This window comes from Chelonus insularis, unplaced genomic scaffold, assembly GCF_013357705.1.
Source record: "Chelonus insularis isolate UGA/USDA-ARS -01 unplaced genomic scaffold, ASM1335770v1 contig_127_pilon, whole genome shotgun sequence".
Lineage (NCBI taxonomy): Eukaryota > Metazoa > Arthropoda > Insecta > Hymenoptera > Braconidae > Chelonus > Chelonus insularis.
The window spans coordinates 72,155-92,008 of NW_023276367.1; the positions used below are offsets into that span (position 1 = coordinate 72,155).

The window sequence follows — 19,854 nt, forward strand, 5'->3', positions numbered from 1 at the left end:
TTTTTAATAACAAAACTGTAATATTACGATAACATAACAGTTATATTATTGTAACATAATAGCAACATAACAATGTTATGTTGTTGAACGGGAAGTAGTAAAGCGATATTAGACAAACGGTCAACATAATTCAATTAAATATTATTATTAGTAGAATAATGGTCTAATCGAAATAATAATTATTATTACTTATTGTATTATCATAAAAGTATAAAGTTTTTTCAAGAAATTAAAACGAAAAACATAATAAATTTAATATAATTGGATTGAATAATATGTCTACTCATTTATTAAAAAATTCATGCAATTTATACAGAACTTAAAATAGGCTTTAATCTGAGACCGAAATTTTCAAGGAAAAACATGAATTCGCGAAGAAATTAGAAACATATGATCCAATGTATTTAGATAGAGGAATCAGACAGCTTTCTGATTTGAATCCAACCTTAACACGTAATGGGTCCGATTTTACGAATCCTGAATTTTGAGATATCTCTACGTTCCAAGACCTTCAGAGTCGAATACAATAGTTTTTAATTTAGAATTTTTTTTGCAGAATCAAGCAACTGGGAAGAAGCTCAATCTAATCATCTATTCCACTGGGAAGTTAGTAGTGTGGACCTTTCGGTTCGCACCAAGACCACCAGAGAGCACTGATATTTTTTAAGGAAAATCTAAATTATCAAAAAATTCCGTTTTGTTCCAAATTTGGAATGGATTGAAATAGGATTATTTAAGAATGTTTTTCCATTAATTAAGATTTTTTTCATTAAATATACTGTATTGGTATTTTTTAATTTTTAATATATAATAGAAGAATCCAGGAGTAAAAGGATGAATACACATAATCGTATAATTGAAATTGAAGTTACGTACTCAGAGTGATGCAAATTATTTCATAATTAGTCATTTGAAGGACCATGAGGGATTAAAATTTCAAACTATATTTTTATTTTTTTTCTGCAGCTTTTTTTTCTGGACAGTATCTTTTTTTTGTTTTTTCTATCTTATTATCATTTTCATTGATACTTTGACAAATGAATAAATTTGTCTAAATGTTTCACATTGTTCAAGTGTTCTTCTTTTACATGGATTATCCTCTATATTTTGAATGTAAATAAACTAGCATTATTAATAAAACTGTTGTATTAAATAAAACATAATTTTCGTTTGTGATCAAACATTCCAAAATAGTTTTATTTTGGTTGAAAAATTGACACCTTTAAAGAAAGCAAGCTCTACAAATTACAAGTTGCACTTTCTGAATGCAAAAGCAAAAAGTAGTGAAAGTATCGACGACCCTTTCGATGTATGCAACTTAAAATTGTCCAATTCGAAACACTTAAATATGAATAGGAAAAAAAATATATTTTCCAAAAATTTCCAAATCAATTCTGCTCAGTCTCACCAGCGGAACAAAATTTGGAACTCATCCAGAATGAAGTTTTTTTACACGGGTTATTATCAAATATTTTGATAGATGTTAACGACTAGCATGTTCGTTGGATAATACTACCGATGATTTGATTATTAATTATTATTATCAATAACAATGTTTTGATTAATGAAATTTAATAAAAAGTTAAATTAAAAATAAATCCAAACAATTAATCCATCAGTTTAATGTATGTATTAGAATAATTTCCTTTCTGCAGCAGCATCTGACGTCTGACGTTAATCTTACGTTAGGAAACCAAAAAAGACAGCAACATACGTAAGTCTGACGACAGCCTGTTTCCTAATGGCTACAAGAGTATCATTTTTTGTATAATTTTCATTATTACAAAATGTTAAAAATTATTCTACTGATTAAATATTAATAATTTTTAACTGATTATATTTCTAATGTCCAAAATTTTTTAATTTTATTTCATCAATCGTGTTATTATCTATAATTCATAACTTTATTTGGTTATGATAATGATTAATAACTTTATGACTGTCTGTAATGGTCATAAAGTAATGATCATAAATATCGCATTTTTTACTACTAAATTTACAAACCTCTCACTTCTTTCGCAGCATGCTTTATCTGGACGCTGCTTCGTTTTACAAGTTGTACACTACCTTTTCTGACAAAGTCTGCCATCTCACCAAACTAACAATAAATGAACACTTAATTGAAGAAGAGAATCTTCTTATCATTCAAATAAGATTATTTTTGATACACAAAAACACTCACGTAATCTTATATAAATTTATCTTATATAAATGACACATCTCGTTATCATCTTTTTTTACCATACAAAAATGAACTGCAAAATAATTTTTTTTATAAACAAGTAATTTTGTTGACGTCTACAAAATTAGTTTCAATTTCAATAATTGAAGAATAATATAAAAAACATCTATCTACTTTGATGTTTGTAAGCGAAAGATAAAAATCCATTAAAGCTTTATAGTAGTTATAATTTACAAAACTATGAAAATCTATCAATCATATACTGAAAAATCATTTCAATGAAGCATGATTCGTTGAATAAAAGTCATACCTCATAAATGGAATATAGAACATATTTTTTTAATACTTATGAGCATTTATCTTTATTTTCTCTATTGCATAAAAATTGTATTGAGACAAAAAGGTATTTATATTTTTATTAAATCTTGCACTGAGTGTCTAAATGTGTTTTTTGAGAAAACATGTTTTAAATTGATTTTGACAGAACCATTGTAACTGTGGTTAGTCATACAAACTAATATCGAGATCAGTATAGGAGAATGAATAAACATGCACTAAGCTTAACAAGTCTTGATAAAATAAGTACCTAAGTCTGATTGGCCTTGTCAAGTGACGTATATCAATCAAAATATATATTTTGTACTAAATACATATATAACCATTTTTTAATGCTACATAACAAAAATTTTTTTGTATTTTTATACTGAAGATTGTATTTTATTTTAAAATAATAGTAACTCGTAAGCTAGTACATATCTATACACTGCTTTTTTATTTAATTTCACTTATGTAAAAACTTTATTTTTGATATAACATTAAATGATTTTCTTATTGATTTTTCGAAAGTAAAATCAAATCTTTCGATTAAAAGATAAAATAAAAATAAGAGAAATATAATAACAATTATAATTGTAATTGATTCAAATGCAATGTATCAACAGGTATGTTACAATTTAATATTGTGAAAACAAAAATTTCTTCGAATACATTTATTTATATTGAATAAATATACTAATTAACTAAATAAAACAAGCCAAGATTAATCATTAGTACCCTAGTTGATATGACTTAATTTTTAAAACTTATTTCTACGTTGAATTGAAGGTTTAATGAATCTGTAAAATATAAAAATATGTATTCTTCATATAGTGAATAATTTTTAATTTTTTATAAATAAATGTTTCTATTCTATTTACCTTCATTAAATTACATGATTCTAATATAGTTTTTACAATGATAAATATTTTATTCTTCATGTATTTGTCACTGCAATTGCTTTGTGGTAGGAAAAACCACAATGTTTGATTATTTTTCATTACGAAAGTTCTTTTTCCCCAACCAGTAGAGAAGTTTAATTGTGCATTGACCGTATTTTTAAAGAATAATGGTAATAAAATCAATTGCAACATGAATATTGCCAATAACATGGTATAATTCATTAAATTTTTTCTTTTTAGCCTATAATATTTTTTTTATAAATCAGATTTTGGATTCTAACTCAAAAAAATAGAATTAACTTACATTATTAAAGTTTAAGGTTTTTTCTTAGTAATTTTTCACAAATTATATTTTCGTTAAATAATCTTATTTCTTCTAATGATGTCTAATAATTTATATTTTTGAAACTTCAAATTCGCACATATACAAGAAATATAGATAATTGAATCTCATATGCTGACTTACTATTTAGAATAAACTAGACAAAGATTTTTATACGTGTAGACATCAATTAGCTATTGTCAATACTCCCATGTGCATGTAATAGGTTTCTTTTAAGATTGACTATTTTTATCACAACATTATATTGAAAATTAATTTGAGAAATACAATTACCACTGATGTTGAAATTTATTTAATAGTTATATTTATTTAAAGAATTATTATATACATGATTCCTACAAAAATATTTTGTTATTAAAAGTATTTTCACAATAGAAGCTAAAATTAATTATTTTTCTATCTATGAGCCATATTCGTCATTCTACTTATTTATAAAAAAAACTTTCATTTTATTTTCCAGTAATGCATGCATTCATCGAGCTTCATTTTTATGGATCAATTACGAAATATCTGTTTAAAAATACATTTGTTTCAGTACCCAATAACAATAATACCTTAAATTAAAAATTTACTTACATACTTGTACCTAAGTAAATTTTACACATGTATCGATGCTTTCAAATTTCCTATAAAATATTTATAATAAAAAATTATGTATAAAATAGTAAAAAAAGTTTTATAAACAATATTAATATGTCCTATTTGTAAGAAAGAAGAAAAAAAAAAAAAGAACAAAATTTGATGTGGAAAGTAACTTTAAATTCAGTCTTCTAAAAGTAAATTCAGTAATAGTATCAATAAAAAGTATAATTTCCTATAAAATTTGGTATGTATTTAGTGAAAATTCAAAACAATTTTTTTATATAAACTTTATAAAAAGTAAATTTATGTTCATAATATGATTACTAAAATAATTCCAGTTATCAAAATGCTTACTATCAGTTAAGAGAAACATAGTAATAATACTACTATTATGAAAATTATGTACTGTAATCATTATAACAATAATTTTTCTAATTTTCCAATCAAATTTTATATTTGCGCATGCACACAAATGAATCTTTGGTGCGTTTGGCGAAAAAATAAATAATACAAAAAAAATTGTCTGAGCCAAAAAAATAAAATTGAAATGATTATATTGTAATTTACTTTTTCAACAAAATCATTATTACGATTAACTGAAAAGCAAAAAAAATCAAGTATAATGAAAAAGTAAGTATGAGTTTTAAGTACATGCACAACTGTTTACATCATTATTATGTAGCCGAAATGATTAATATTCATCTATAAATATACTTTTAATCCTTCAAAGAAACCTATATTCACTTAAATTAAATAAAACGAGTAAATTGGTTAAAAAAAGCATTCATTTGTTTCCAATGTAATTTGAATTAACACCAACTTTCACTTTCTCTATCTTCACGTTGAGAATGTCGATAAGACCGATGACGACGATGACGATTAATATTACCATCACTCATATTATTATCTACACCATCATTTTCAGTTTCTTTGTCATTATTATCATCTTGGACATCATTATTATTATCTCGACTTTGATAATGATGATGACGGAGATCATCATCATGACTATCATTATTATCATCATCTTCGTCATTACTTGATTCTTCTCCATACATATCTGCCAATTTCCGGAATCTTGGACCAAAATTAGATAAATAATTGAATTTTAAGTCACCATCATCAGTGCATGATGCCAATGATGATAAAGAACCATCAGAATTGCCTTCACCTTCATATGCATAATGACGAACATCATCATACGGTGTAGTGTCAGGATCTTTATCACAATTTTGTTTTTTATTATCAAGAAATCCACAAATATCCGGAACTGCCATTTCTTCAGAAATTTTACTATTATTATTTGGATTTATAGATGAACCAACTTTTGAATCAAATCCTGTTGTAGGCGTATTGTCATATATATGTCTTAAAACATTTAAATCGTATCCAGTATCAACTTCACCACCTCCTTCATCTTCGTAATTAATTATATTTTCCCTTATATCATCCATATCTTTATATAGATCATCTCGCTTCCGTCGATGAACAACAACAGCTAGAAGAAGAATTAATAATATTGCTACGCACACTAGGATAGCAACAAGAAAATTGGTATCAATTCCAAACGAAACGGCTTTTGACATACTGTGACTGCATGCTGGATAAGCATTTTTACTTAACGCTAAAGTTCTAAAATCATAAGTATTTCCATTTATTGTTAAATTTCGAATACATCCAACAAAACCTCTATTAATAGGTTTGTAATTCCAACTAAAATAATGATATAAATCATTAAAGTCTTTCAGCATTGTACCACCAATTTGTAATGGGCTATTGACATTTAAAAATTCATTAGGCCCAATTGGTCCAACTAAACTCATACATGCTGACTTACCACAGTTATCAACTTTCATTTCAATAGTAGTTTTTGTCCAATAGATATCAATTCGATGCTCTTTACCATCGTTTAATTTTGTTTGTTTTTGGTCAAGTTTTACAGTTCCAGACCCATAATCAACATATAAAACAGCGTATCCATGTTGAATTTCAAGTGACATAAAATCCTGAAAGTTTGATTCATTATTGTTTCCATAACTCATAGGCCCAATGTAAAATACTAATCCATTGTCTAAATAAGATTTTAACTCTAAACCAAGATGAGAATCATCACATGCTTGATTGACCGATTTTAAAATTGCCCAACCATCACCTTGAAACCCTATATCCAATAATTCACATCGTGGACCATCTAAACCAGGAGGGCATTCACATCGATCTCCTTCACCCGTTTCAGTAATTAATGGCGTTCCACCGTTAAGGCACGTTATTGGTTCAGCAACATGACAAGTGCACTGTGGGTCAACAACTGCTCTTACACCAACGAATGATGTAATATTTGTGTAAACAGAGTAAGGTTTCGGTGTTACATTTAAATAGCTTCGACAAGAATTATTACAAAATCGTCTCTCATAAACACATTCATCAATATTTATTAATGATATACTGACGTTTAAATCGTGTTCTATCTCTTTTGAATATATGGCAACTATGGAATTTAATCTTTCAGCTGCATAATATGGACTTCCATGTGCAGAAAATCTAACATCTAGTAAACTTTTATTATTGTAATGTGGCGAGTGTAAAACAGTAAAGACATCAATATTTTCTATAGTTAAATTAAGAATCGATGATAATCGTTCGTGAAACATGTCTTTTTTACTTATGCTTGCATTTTTACGGTTTGGTGCAATGAATTCTTCAGCACTTATTCCATGAAAACGTACCGACCCAGACTTCATAACTGCTTCTTCGGGTATATTTTTTACGGTGACATTCACATAAGCATTTACACTGTGACGTTTAATAGCTTTAGATTCTTCCGTTACCTTGAATCGAAGTAAATATGAAGCATCATTCCATTGACCAGAAAGCATAGTTATCATTCCATTATCTAAATTGAGTGAGAATCTTGTATATGAAATAACTCCATTGTTCACAGTGGTAAAATTATGTATATTATCATTATTATCATTATCTAACCATGAAAAATGTTTATCCTGTAAGTCCCAATCATCGAGATCGTCAACATAAACTCTTCCGATTTCTGTATCAGGTGCTGTTCCTTGATAATTGTATACAAATATAGAACTGGAGCCATCTTTCATTTCGTTATCGTTTATATCACCAATTATAATAGTAAGTGTTGAAGTTCCTGTCATTACTTTATTTTTACCGTTATCTGTTATTAATATTGGAATTTCATATTGTTTATATTCTTCACGATCAAATGTAACTTCTGCACGAAGATCATCGCCTCTTATTGAAAATCTACTCAAGATAATATCGTCAGCCGAATTTTCATCGATACTGAATTTAAATGGTGGTCCATTTTCATCTGAGTCCCAATCTCGTGCTTTAAGTTTTGTTATATTACCGGGCCGTAATCCTTCTTGCCAAACAACGGGTTGAATCATATCTAAAAATGGCGCATTATCGTTAATGTCAATCAATGTTATATTGACCATAACCAATTCACGTAATGCAGTTGGGGATCCATCGTCATCTCTAGCCATAACAATCACTGTCCACATTGGATAGCCATTAGGAGGATCTCTATCAAGGGGTTTTTTCAGTGTAATGCATCCTGTTTTATCAATGTTAATGAGTGGTTGTTGATCTTCTTTTACAATAAAATATGCAATATGTTGATCAGCACTTCTATCTTTAACGTCTGGATCATATGCCTCAACAGTTGTTATACATCCATTTATTAATTTTTCTTCTTCTATAGTTGGATTTTTGTCGAAGTCTTCAAAAACGGGTGGATTATCGTTAACGTTCTCTATAAAAATTTTCACTGTTGCGTTATCATCATAGACTCCATCAAAAGCTCGAACAGTTAAATTATATTCAGTTATTTTTTCATAATCTAAAGGCCTTTTAATACGAATTTTTCCCGTCGTGCCTTCAATATAGAAGCTATCATCGGTGTTGCCTGAAATAATGCTATACGTTACAGGGCTAGCAGTATCCATGTCATGGGCTTTAACTTCAGTAACAAGTGCATTAATGTTAGCATTTTCAAGTATTGAGTTGGCAGTATAAACTGATCTATTAAAATGTGGTGGATTATCATTTTTATCGGCTATTTCAATACGAAAGTCTTGTTGCCCTTTATTGTGTTCTCCTGTTTTAAACAAAGCACTAGGAGAGCTGTCTATTGCAATGACTTTCACATTATACGTATCTTCAGCTTCTCGGTCAAAAATAGTTAATGTAGTAATATTACCAGTATATTTATCAATAGTAAATAAATCTTTAAAATTATCTAACTCATACGTAACTTGATTATGTGCTAAAGTGCCATCAGCATCAATCGCACGAACTTGCATTACTGGAACTCCTGGCGGTTCATTTTCCAATACACTACCTTTCTTCATTTCTCGAAATACCGGTATGTTATCGTTCACATCTAATACTCGAATATTAACTATTGTTTCGGCAGCCAAATTATATTTATTTTGAACACGAACGATAAGAGTATATTCGGTGATACTTTCATAATCTAAATGTTGTGATAATTTAATATCAGCTGTATTCTTTTCTGATTCTAGCCTAAAGGTATTTCCTTTATTCGTTTGTTCTGTCCCACCAGTAACAAGCTCAAATAATAAATCGGGGTTATCATCAATGTTAGATATTGCTTCAAGTCTAATAATTGTCGCGTCGAAATCACTAAAGTTTTCTTTTATTTCAATTGGTTCGAATGATTTTAACGGCAAAAACGTTGGAGATTTTTTATTCGATTCAATAACTCGAATTTCCAATTCAATTTCACTAGCTTTTGGCTCAGGTTTGCCAAGATCTTGAGCTCTCGCAATCAGACGAAATTTGTATTCTGGCTCCCGCTAAAAAATATTATTTCATCAAGTTTATGTACTAATGCAAATTATATATATCTAAAAATGCGCATACAGTCTACTTACAAAATTAACTTTTTATTTTAAATGAAAAAATTTAATACCTTAAAAGGAAGAGAAATGAGCAAAATTATTATTACCAATATTATTTATAGGTAAAAATCATTTCTATCATTAATTTTGTAAGTATTGTAGAAATAAAAAGCTGTATAGATTTTTTTAGCTTACGTCAATTCTTTGATTAAGGTTGATAACCCCAGTTTTTTCATCGATTTTAAAATAATTAGCATCTTCTGGACGTATCGAAGATAAACTATATTGTACAACTGAATTATTTCCATCATCAATATCTGTTGCTGATACTCTCATAACTTCATGCTTTACAGGAAGATCCTGAGGAACTGATTCAGTGTAAACCTAATAAGATCCAATAGAAACAAATCATAAAAACGTAAGACTAAGAAATTACTTTAACAAAATAAGTGATCAAATCACTCATTTATTTGATAGCTATAGATTATCGATAAACATATCTTGTCTTCATCAGTAATCGTAATTGATATTTTTTGTAAATATAAAAGAAAAGAAAATATAAAAAAACATATTAAATAAAAGTTAATGAAACTAATGGAATTTTTTTGTAATGAAATATACCCAACAGTCAATTCTTAACAATTAAGAACCATTTCTTTGAAATATATATCTTTCAATAAAAAGTAATTTGTAAATAAAATTAATTTTTGATATTTAGTAACATGTATATCAAAAAATTTTTTCGGTCCAATTTGAAACGTTACTAAACAAACCTGTTTATTGGTATTATATCCTTGAAAGACCTATTTGTTGACAAAATGGCAAAACAACTGACTTAAATAAAGCATTTGAAAACCCGCATTCTTTGAAAAAATAAATAAGAATAATAATATTCGTTGCAAATTTATGATAAAAAGACATTAATGGATACGTAATATCAAAATTATCTAAATTAAATTGTATTATTAATAATTTATAATTATAGTTGATATTCTTTTAGAAACCTGTAAGAGCTGTTGAATTAATATTTTTTTTATTCAAACTTTCGTCTTTTTGTTTAAATATTATTGCAAAGAAAATGATTAGAATTTTATAGTTTATAAAATTAACCATTAAATTACTATAAAACGACTAGAAAGAGCTCACCACTTTATCAAAGACTGGTGAATTGTCATTGACATCTTCAATGGTCACTTTAAACGTACAGACATCATCAAGTTGAGGTCGACCGTTATCAGTTGCCAGCACTGTCAAATACGCTTCTTTCTCACGAGCTGGTTCATCTCGATCTAACACTTGTGTAGTTTTTATCAATCCAGTCACATTATTGATTTCGAATTTGAGTTTTTCTCCAGGGGCAGTAACAAAACTATAGGAGATGGTACCTGAAATACAATTATTGAGTAACCAAATATCCCATTACCATATAAAATATTTAGTAAATTTTCTTTGTACCTCCTTCATCAAGTGGATCACGGTCTTCAGCACGTACAGTGATCACTATAGTTCCTGATGGTTCATCTTCTTTTACAGTAGGTGCATATTTTGGACAATCCGAAAATACAGGTTTATGATTGTGATTGTCATCATTATAACGATTAGTCTACAAATAACAATATCATAAATAATTGTGTTCCGAAACAATAGTAAAGAAAAAATAATTATCAAAATAATAAATCTTATAAATAAGAATTGCATGTGATTAAAAAATATTATTACAAAAAATAACATACCATTACTACATGATTATTAAAACTGAATGGTTTTGAATATGTCGTTCCATCTTCATGTCGTAAATGTAGTTGTCGTATTTGAATTTCATTGCCTATAAAAAGAATCATTTATTTGTGATTTGTAATTCAAAAAAATAACTTCTATAAAGTTTATTGACTTATTTAAACCAACTAGTTTTTTAAAAAAATGATTTATTTATAAACACGGATGCTTATGGCAAGATTATTTTTTATTAGTCCATTAAATGATGTACTAATTAAGTACATCTATTACATATTTGATGGATCTTGTACATAAAATAATATGAGTCATTCAAATAATTTAATAATTTTCTGAAACTCATTTAGATCTGATTTTTGAAAAGATTTTAATTTTTTATTTGAAATTTATAATAATTCATGTCATTTTTATTATTCTATGGTGATACTTTTTTATTTTTTTCAATGAATCAATATTAGTATACATTCATTTATTCGATAAATGTGAATATATCTACAAATTACTCATCCGATCTCCACCCGATCTTTGTATACAAAATGCTATTAACGGTGTAAAAAGTATAGGCTCTTTATTTAAGATACTTGTAATTTGTGTAAAAAAAAACAACAATAATTTTTTTAGTCTGTAAAGATTTTTTACGTAAATTATGAAAATTTAAAGCAAAAGAGCTGTACTTTTTACACAACTAGCGATATGAATACCGTACATACATAACAAAGCAGAAAGATATGATATAGACACACCTGAGAAACATTTCGATATATAGTAAACTCACCTAAAGTTCTGTTGCTGAGTAAGACAAGAAGAGTGAGGGTACCGACAACAATGAAGCCAAAATCGTTAAGTCTTTGCTTAGTAGGATAAATAGTTAACCATCGCGAGTATAACATTTTTTTCGTTGAGAATAAATATTTTCTCAATAATTAAGTGTATATTGGAAAAATATAGAAATATTGTTTTCTAATCAAATTTATAGCTATTTTACTACACTATTATTTCACGTTCAATATTTATAAACATTTTAAATTATCATAAAAATAATTTAGAAAACATTTATAAACTTATTAGCTTATACGCGTTTATTTTATAAATATTCTTGAAGAATCAAATGATCATAGAACTATGAAATAGTATCACATACATTTCACTTATATTGTCTGCTTTTAAACACATTCGGATTAGACTTCAGCCTCAATTTGAATCTTAATAATAATGGAATGTAAGATTATCACGAAAAAACCAATACCACTAATATTGCTGAAATCTTGTGTAAGTTATATTATACACATATTCTTAAACTCACTATCATGACTTAAACGCGATGATTACTAAGATGCCAATGAATGCGATGACGCCACTGCCGTTGCCCATACCTCACGTTTTCCTTACTCTGAGTATGTAGCTGATCCCCCTACTACCTTTTGGTTTCACAGCCAGAGCTTTATTCCTAATTTTCTGTACTGTATACATAAAGAATGACTCAAACGAATTGCAGATATGGTCACACTTTTGAAATTTTTTATTTTTTATACTCGAATATTTTTATATTATATTTTTTTATAAATTTATTATTATATTTACGAGAATTAATGTTCCATACTTTCTTTAAGTTTATATAAAGATACATAGCTACATGTATATTATGAATGCACAATAGGCATAGTTATTATTCTTACTTTGATATAATCAGATTAATTATGGAATCAATAAATCGTTATTTAGGATAACGTTTGTCAATTTTTAATATTTGAAATAAAGTTAGAATATATGTATAGTTTTTTTATTGAAAGTTGTCACGGAACCAACACTTTTCTTCGAAATCTGTTATTTACATGTTTATTATGCCATAAAAGAAGGTTGAGAACATTGATCTCTTCTGTTACATTTAAATGGTAGGGAAAGTTATTTTAAAAATATCAGAATTTTATATCTAGAACCAAGATAAAAATATAGAACACATTATGAACATAATAGGGGCGTAAAACCAAAGGGTTGGGTGGGGGGCAATTGACAAATATTGTCTGAATTATTATATGTATATCATATAAAGATGTTCTCTTTACAACAATTAACTAATATATATAATCTTTCGAACTTTTGTACCTTGCGAAATAACAATTTGATTATATGTATTTTTTCATCGGTAAACTTTTCATCTAATCAAACGATTCCCGATAATGTTTTTTATCGACAATGTAAATAAAATACCTGTGAATTTAAATTCATGTAATTATCAACCCTTCGACAATTGCATACAGTTTTTCAAAAACTCTAATAATTTTTTGAAAATTTGTTTATAATTTTATATTGACAACGACTTTTATACTACTGTTTTTTGCCACTATTTAGTATATTCAGAAAATATATTCGATGCAGTTGGGCACGGCTATATTATCGTTTTTCGGGGTCAAAGTAAACTGAAGTGTCACATGCAGCCCATATAATACGACATGGAAAGTGTGGTGCCAATTTCAATAATAAATAGAATAAAATTGTATGTGGATTTTCTTTCTATCTAGTGTTATAATTTCTTGAATGAAAAAAAATAAATAAATAAATAAAACTAACATAAAATGATCGTAAATAATATCAATGGCTAATTTTTCAATAACGGTTAGTGTCAAAATAAGGTTGATCAATATTCAAAATATGTAAAATTGAAATGTTTTGATATAATGTATATTTTAAATTAGTTAATAAAATAATTGTTTATATTAATAACTTCAATAAATTTTATATTATAACATAATATATCTATAGCTTATGATTGCACATAAAATAAACTCAGTACTTTACAGTTTCCCAATATAAGCTAATTACGTATCGAATACCTTCACTTAGTTTTAATTATCAACAACGTAGATTAGAAGAAATATGCATAAATCATTATTTTCATAAAATATGCAATTTTTTTTTATGATTTATGCAAAATTTGTTAAATCAATTATCGAATAGGGTCAATACATTACAGGAAATATTATTTTAAATGATATTAGAATAAATCATTTCGAAATAATGAACATTGTTGAATGGTTTTTTTTTAATATTAAAAACTTCATTAATGTATTTCTTGACTATACAAAATTATCATTTTACAATAGAGCCATTAAAATGAGAATTAAATGGATTATCTATTATTATTGTTGAAAATATAGAATTCAAACATAAGTTTTGGCGAATGTTCTAAAGAAAATATAAACCGTATTATTTTTGTTTATTTTAAATATATATTAATTTAAAAAAGTCACCTGGTCATATAAACAAAAAAAGGATAATTTATGATTGTTATTAGTGTTTAAATAGATAATGTTTAATAGTAAAAATAATACAAATTCGAATTTTATTTGTTTGAAAAGGTAATGTTGTAGAATATTAAACTGACTGTCACAAGTTACTTGAATTATTTTTCCTTACTATATATTTACTTTTCTGTAAAAGTAAAATATTACAATTATTTTTTTTTAAATCGTGGTATTATATTTCCAGGTGGCGGTAGTGGGACTTTCAATACAATAACATTTTTATCGTCTTTCAATGGCACAGCTCCAACAATTTTTGCTAATTCGAGAAGTTTTTTAATACCAAAAGTAGAGTGAAAACATTTACTAAATACTTCTAAATCCAATTTAAAATTATTTATCATCAAGGCCAAAATGATGCAATGAATTATACCTTTATCTCTCATAGTAATTGGTCGTGTTCTGAAATTGAAAATGTATAATCAGTATAAAACTGATTTAATAGAAATAAAGAAAAAATAATTTTCATACCGTCCATTGATACTGAGTACACTGTATGTTTCAATAATAAAATTACTAATTTCTGGAAATGGTGAAATTTCAGAACTTTTCTTTTTGGCATCTCTTATATTCATATTCATCCATTTATTAATTCCATAAATAAATTCTAACACAGCTATTTTATGATTTTTCAGTGAATCATTAACGATAGATTGATAAGTATCTACGTAAAATCGAGATCTGTAATGAAAAATGAACAAAAACTATTATCTCAATTTAAAGCTAAATCAAAGCAGGCATAAGAATATTACCTTTCTGAATTATTAACTGAAATTTCCCCAACTTTATCGATAATGAGTTTGAGTTTCTCTTCAGGTATGATATCATATAAATTATATACATCTGTTGGTGACTGTGCATCTCTGTTGCATGGTGGTATATTGTTTGAAATTTGATTATTTATTTTCTGAGTCAAATCCCTTTTATTTATTTGAACATCTGAAAATGATAGATTATTATGTTTGATGATAATAAAGATTTCATTAGTCGCAAACTCAATACTTACTAGTTGCTGTTTTTCCAAGTTGATCTTTCACTGCATCTATACTAATTTTCATTTTTCCAAGTTGAATAGTTCTTCTTTTTGTTTTTTTCGAACCGAATTGTTTATTAAGTAAAACAGATTTATCATCATTCAAATGAACGCTGCAGTCAAGCTGTTTATCTAGTATAGGCGATACTTGCCAACGCTCAACATTAATTAATCTAACTTTCCCAGTTTTTTTGTTAAAAATACCTAACATAGTATAAGTTTTATCTTCTTCATTAATAGATGAATAACCTTTATAAACTATCTTGTTAGTTGCTACAGCGAGTATATTTTCTCCTTTTTTATTAAAATAACCACATTGCAATTTTGAAGATTGTTCATTTTTAACAATGCCATTTGGAAACGATACTGGAAATATATATAATTCGATGTGATTGTATTACTTATTTGTATAAAAAAACTACATTCATTTTAATTATTAATAATTCCAGCAATAATAATGAAAAAAGAAATGTAATATTTATAATTTTAAAAACATTCACATACCAATACTGGGTTGAATTTTATTAGACTCTATAACCACATCACTTATTACACCTTGATGCTTCATTTTTTTTACTCATATAATATTATTTTATTAATATTAAATCAAGTAGTATTCAAATAAAACAGAACATGTGCTATTCATATTCATCGAAGTCAAAGCGAAATTCACGTTAATCAGGGCTGATTTCTAACCATCGATTGGTTATATATTTACAATAGTTTCTCTTGAGACTTTTATCGGGTCAAACTAAATATACATATATATAAGGATTGAGCATTTCCTATATTTCCTTCCCAACAACAGAGGCTTTCTCTCTCATATCTTTAAAGTCTTTCGGACCGTTTTTGGAATGAGAAAGACAGATTGTCAGGGTCGACAACATATTGACAAAAATATTACATAAAAATAAAATTTTCTTGTTATACAGTTGATGGCTTTAAATAATTAATACAAATAATAAAAATTTTTATTCAATTATATCAGAATTTTCTATATAAATTAAATGATTGTTTATTTAATCTATTTAAACTATTTAATCATATAAATCTTCCATTAAATGTACCAATATTCTATTTCAAAATGTATTTAAAAAAATTGAAATCTGGCGCTAATTTATTGCTTATATACACATGTTTTTTTTCATTGTTGACCTTCAAAAAAAAATTTTTACTGTTAAAAAAGATTATTCTCTTGTTTTTTGTTAATTACAATTCGTCAGTTGAATATTTTAATACTGACGTGAATTCAACAATTCATGATTACAATAATGATTAAAATTCAAACTATAATTAGCCAATAAATGTTTCGAGTTTAATCGATGTTCAAATGATATAACCTGAAAAAGTTACAACTCAAACCACTGGATTATTTTAAAATAATTTATGAGATAAATAATCGACTACCAACAACACATCCATTAAGTGAATCGTTATGGCCAAATACTTAGCCCAAATAATTGTCCTAGGGACCCAAATAATTGGTAAAGCTTTTGCCCGAGCACTTCGCCAAGAAATAGCGGCTAGCCAAGAAGCAGCAAAACGTGCTGGTGGTGGTGTAAAAGGTACACAAAGTGCTACAACTACAACAAAAACTGGAATATCACTTGAAGAGGCTCTTCGTATCTTAAACGTTGAAAAACCTACTCAAAAAGATGCCATTGAAAAAAATTACAAATACTTATTTGATGCCAATGATAGATCAAAAGGTGGATCTTTTTACCTCCAATCTAAAGTTGTTAGAGCGAAAGAAAGAATCGATGCAGAGTTGAAACATTTTCAATCTACAAATGATCAGACGACAGAAAAAAATGTGTAACCATTGTGTGACTCTAGGATTTAATGAACATGAATTTTGTAAATAGTAGTACTCAACATTATTGAATAATTAAATGATAAGAAATAAAAATAAGTTGAAAATTTTATTTATTTTTTTTAAATTATTCGTCTAAAAGTAGAATTTGTAACTGAGGTTAATTTTATGGATATATTAAATCACGTACTCGCTCTTATACGAGTACATACAATGAAAATTGTATTTATATAATAAATTATTACAAATATTTAATTTATACTTATAAGTTATCTCTATATATTATATTATCATTTTGATTATAAGTTAATTTGAAATTAAATTTTTTTCAATTTTATCATCTTGAAAGACCAGCTACTTTAGCATCTTCCGGTTCAATTCTATTTTGTGTTTGACGAATCATTAATCTCTCCTGATTATGTCGAACAGACCAAAGTTTTGGTAGATATTGTGGTTGCATTGTAGTCAAAAAATGTTCTCGCCACATTCTCTCTAAAGTTACAAGTCCTCCTTCAGAATTAGTAAAATACTGAACTACCTATTTAAAAAAAAACATTTACATTTTGAATATATTTCAATAAAATATTCAATAAATTTATTTAAATTGAAAAATATACTATTTTATAATTTTACGTATATAACATAGACTATATTTCAAACCTTTAACCCGTGTGGAGGTCTCATTTGTCGGTGAGACGTCGATGTAACAGGTTCATTATTAATTCGTTTTTGTACTAATTCAGCTAAATCATAAGGTGCTTTAGATTGACTTGTGTATTCTGCAATGCGAATTTCTAATTCTCTCTTGCGTTGAGGTGGAATCGAAGAACTAAATTTTAGAGCCTTCACTGCTGATATTAATTCTTTTTTTTTTCTGTATTGATCATTTCGTGTTTGTAAAATTGCTTTTGATAATGGTGCATCACACATAACTGCTAATTTTCTCCTCATATCTAAATCATTTTTATTACTTTTCTCATGGCAAGTTGGGCAAAGAAGAAGGACATCATGTGATTGATGTGCTTTCATAACCACTACAAAAAATTATTTAGGTTATTTAATAATTAAAAATTGAAAAAAATCTATAAAAAGTATCTTACATGGGAAGTATTTGCGGTACTCTCTGGGAATAACGTTTTTCTTAATAAACTTATCCGAGGCACCACACACAACACATTGATTGACTTTTACTTGAGTGTAATATCGTCCAACCTCACCAAAGCGCGACCAGATGGTTCAAAATTCAGTTTCACAGTAAGTGGATCATCATTCACTTTAGTACCTAAATTTTTATTGATGTACCATTCGGCTTTTTTACGATCACAAGTACATAATGTTTCACCATCTGGTGCTTGTAAATAACAATTATGATATAGAGGCTCCTTTCGTGTTGGAATACTAGGTTTTTTGAATATATTCAATTTTTCAGAAAGTTCTACATTCTGCTTTTTCATTTCACTGCATTGATTTGAGTTAGATTGTAATTTACCATTTGAACTTTGAGATGAACTTCTATATCTAAAGAATAAAAATAAAAAATTGTATAAATGAAAAAAAACAATGTGTACCATAAATAACTTAAAAAATACCTTGTATCTAATATTCCTTCAGGTAAGTCACAATATGTTCCTTTCGCCCATGTTTTTTTAATAAATATTACAATTTTTTTCCATGTTGAGCGTTTTTTATCTGCTACTTTTTTCATCTAATCAAATGAAGAGTATTTTAATCAAACGTTAATAGTTTGATTAATTTATATAAAATACCTGATAGAAAATTAAAACAGAAGCTATAGCATCTGAAGCTGCATATTCAATCTGTTCATCAGTCAGAGAAATAGCATTCCAGTCGCTACATGTTACTTCATAGGTTTTATTCAATTCGATTCCAAGATATTGAAGACAAAGAGCAGATAAATTTTGATGACTAGAAATTTCTAAATGATTCGCTAATAATCTTAAATCAATTGTCCCTACGACAGTACATCCATAATCACTGGTTAATCTTTTCCCATCTTCAAATGATCCTACACCTACTTTTATAATGCATTTATTTGCCAATAACTCCTAAACATGATTAATAATTTATTTTATTTTATTGTTTAATATTTCATGGACATTTTACATATACCTTGAGCTTCAATGGAACATATCCTATTTTCCAAGACGGAATAAAGCACAAAGTCCATTATGGGGTTGCTAATTGAAGCAAAGAAACAGAACTTTCGTTCACCCATTCGCAATCGAATCCCAACACATTATCAGTTGAGTCACTGGAATAAATCAAAACAAATGTAAACAACAAATAAGAACTTTTATTGAATAGATGGGTAAACAAGAAAGAAAATACCAGTAAATTTGTTGAATGGCATAATCACATTTTTCCGGAGAATCAGCCAAAATAATTTTATCTAACGAAATGAGTGCTTGTTTATTAATAATTTGATAATTATTATTATTATCATCACTAATGTTGGATTTATGAGAAATAACATTATGACATAAATTTTTGACACTGTGAATTACATTCTCACGAAGCTTAGAAGCCAAAAAAACTAGGCCGACCGTTAAACATATAAAAACATTTTTAAATATTTTAAGAATTTCAACAATATAATTTCACTTCAATAAATTAATACTTTCATTGACTAATATTGATAATAATTATCTATAGTACGGATTTTATTTACAAATAATTTAGATAATCATTTAATTTTTTTATAAATATATGAAATGTCGCTAACGTATTTAGAAAAT

The 19,854-nt window shown here is 27.1% G+C and overlaps 4 protein-coding genes and 1 long non-coding RNA gene across 6 annotated transcripts; 1 reads left to right on the top strand and 4 right to left on the bottom strand.

Moving 5' to 3' along the window:
- Positions 1-403: 403 nt before the first annotated feature.
- On the bottom strand, positions 404-2,902 carry LOC118067728 (uncharacterized). The gene is made up of 3 exons (XR_004690420.1): positions 2,183-2,902; positions 2,005-2,098; positions 404-1,745 (listed from the first exon to the last, which is right to left on the bottom strand). It is a non-coding gene; the product is annotated as an uncharacterized lncRNA (long non-coding RNA).
- A 324-nt stretch (positions 2,903-3,226) lies between these two features.
- Positions 3,227-12,482, bottom strand: shg (shotgun). Of its 2 annotated transcripts, XR_004690419.1 has the most exons (7): positions 11,729-12,482; positions 10,953-11,044; positions 10,675-10,822; positions 10,366-10,604; positions 9,415-9,603; positions 3,379-9,174; positions 3,227-3,297 (listed from the first exon to the last, which is right to left on the bottom strand). XR_004690419.1 is itself a non-coding variant. In XM_035084615.1 (6 exons), the coding sequence occupies exons 1-6, from the start codon at positions 11,841-11,843 to the stop codon at positions 5,134-5,136; spliced, it is 4,824 nt and encodes a 1,607-aa protein (XP_034940506.1). In that variant the 5' UTR covers positions 11,844-12,482; the 3' UTR covers positions 3,241-5,133. The 2 variants fall into 2 exon arrangements, 1 of the variants encoding a protein (XP_034940506.1); XM_035084615.1 differs by having other exon boundaries at positions 3,241-9,174.
- A 1,724-nt stretch (positions 12,483-14,206) lies between these two features.
- Positions 14,207-15,973, bottom strand: LOC118067725 (DNA-directed RNA polymerase I subunit RPA49-like). Its single transcript, XM_035084631.1, has 5 exons — positions 15,790-15,973; positions 15,259-15,651; positions 15,005-15,191; positions 14,724-14,933; positions 14,207-14,654 (listed from the first exon to the last, which is right to left on the bottom strand). The coding sequence occupies exons 1-5, from the start codon at positions 15,851-15,853 to the stop codon at positions 14,405-14,407; spliced, it is 1,104 nt and encodes a 367-aa protein (XP_034940522.1). The 5' UTR covers positions 15,854-15,973; the 3' UTR covers positions 14,207-14,404.
- A 480-nt stretch (positions 15,974-16,453) lies between these two features.
- Positions 16,454-17,194, top strand: LOC118067734 (mitochondrial import inner membrane translocase subunit Tim16-like). Its single transcript, XM_035084653.1, has one exon. The coding sequence runs from the start codon at positions 16,721-16,723 to the stop codon at positions 17,102-17,104; it is 384 nt and encodes a 127-aa protein (XP_034940544.1). The 5' UTR covers positions 16,454-16,720; the 3' UTR covers positions 17,105-17,194.
- A 211-nt stretch (positions 17,195-17,405) lies between these two features.
- On the bottom strand, positions 17,406-19,674 carry LOC118067769 (exonuclease 3'-5' domain-containing protein 2-like; the record flags this gene model as incomplete). The annotated part of the gene is given in 10 exon segments (XM_035084702.1): positions 17,406-17,636; positions 17,759-18,132; positions 18,199-18,318; positions 18,321-18,616; positions 18,688-18,803; positions 18,865-19,164; positions 19,229-19,260; positions 19,263-19,290; positions 19,292-19,370; positions 19,448-19,674. Coding segments are annotated over 10 exon segments (1,773 nt in total), but the record flags the coding sequence as incomplete, so codon positions are not given.
- Positions 19,675-19,854: the final 180 nt, after the last annotated feature.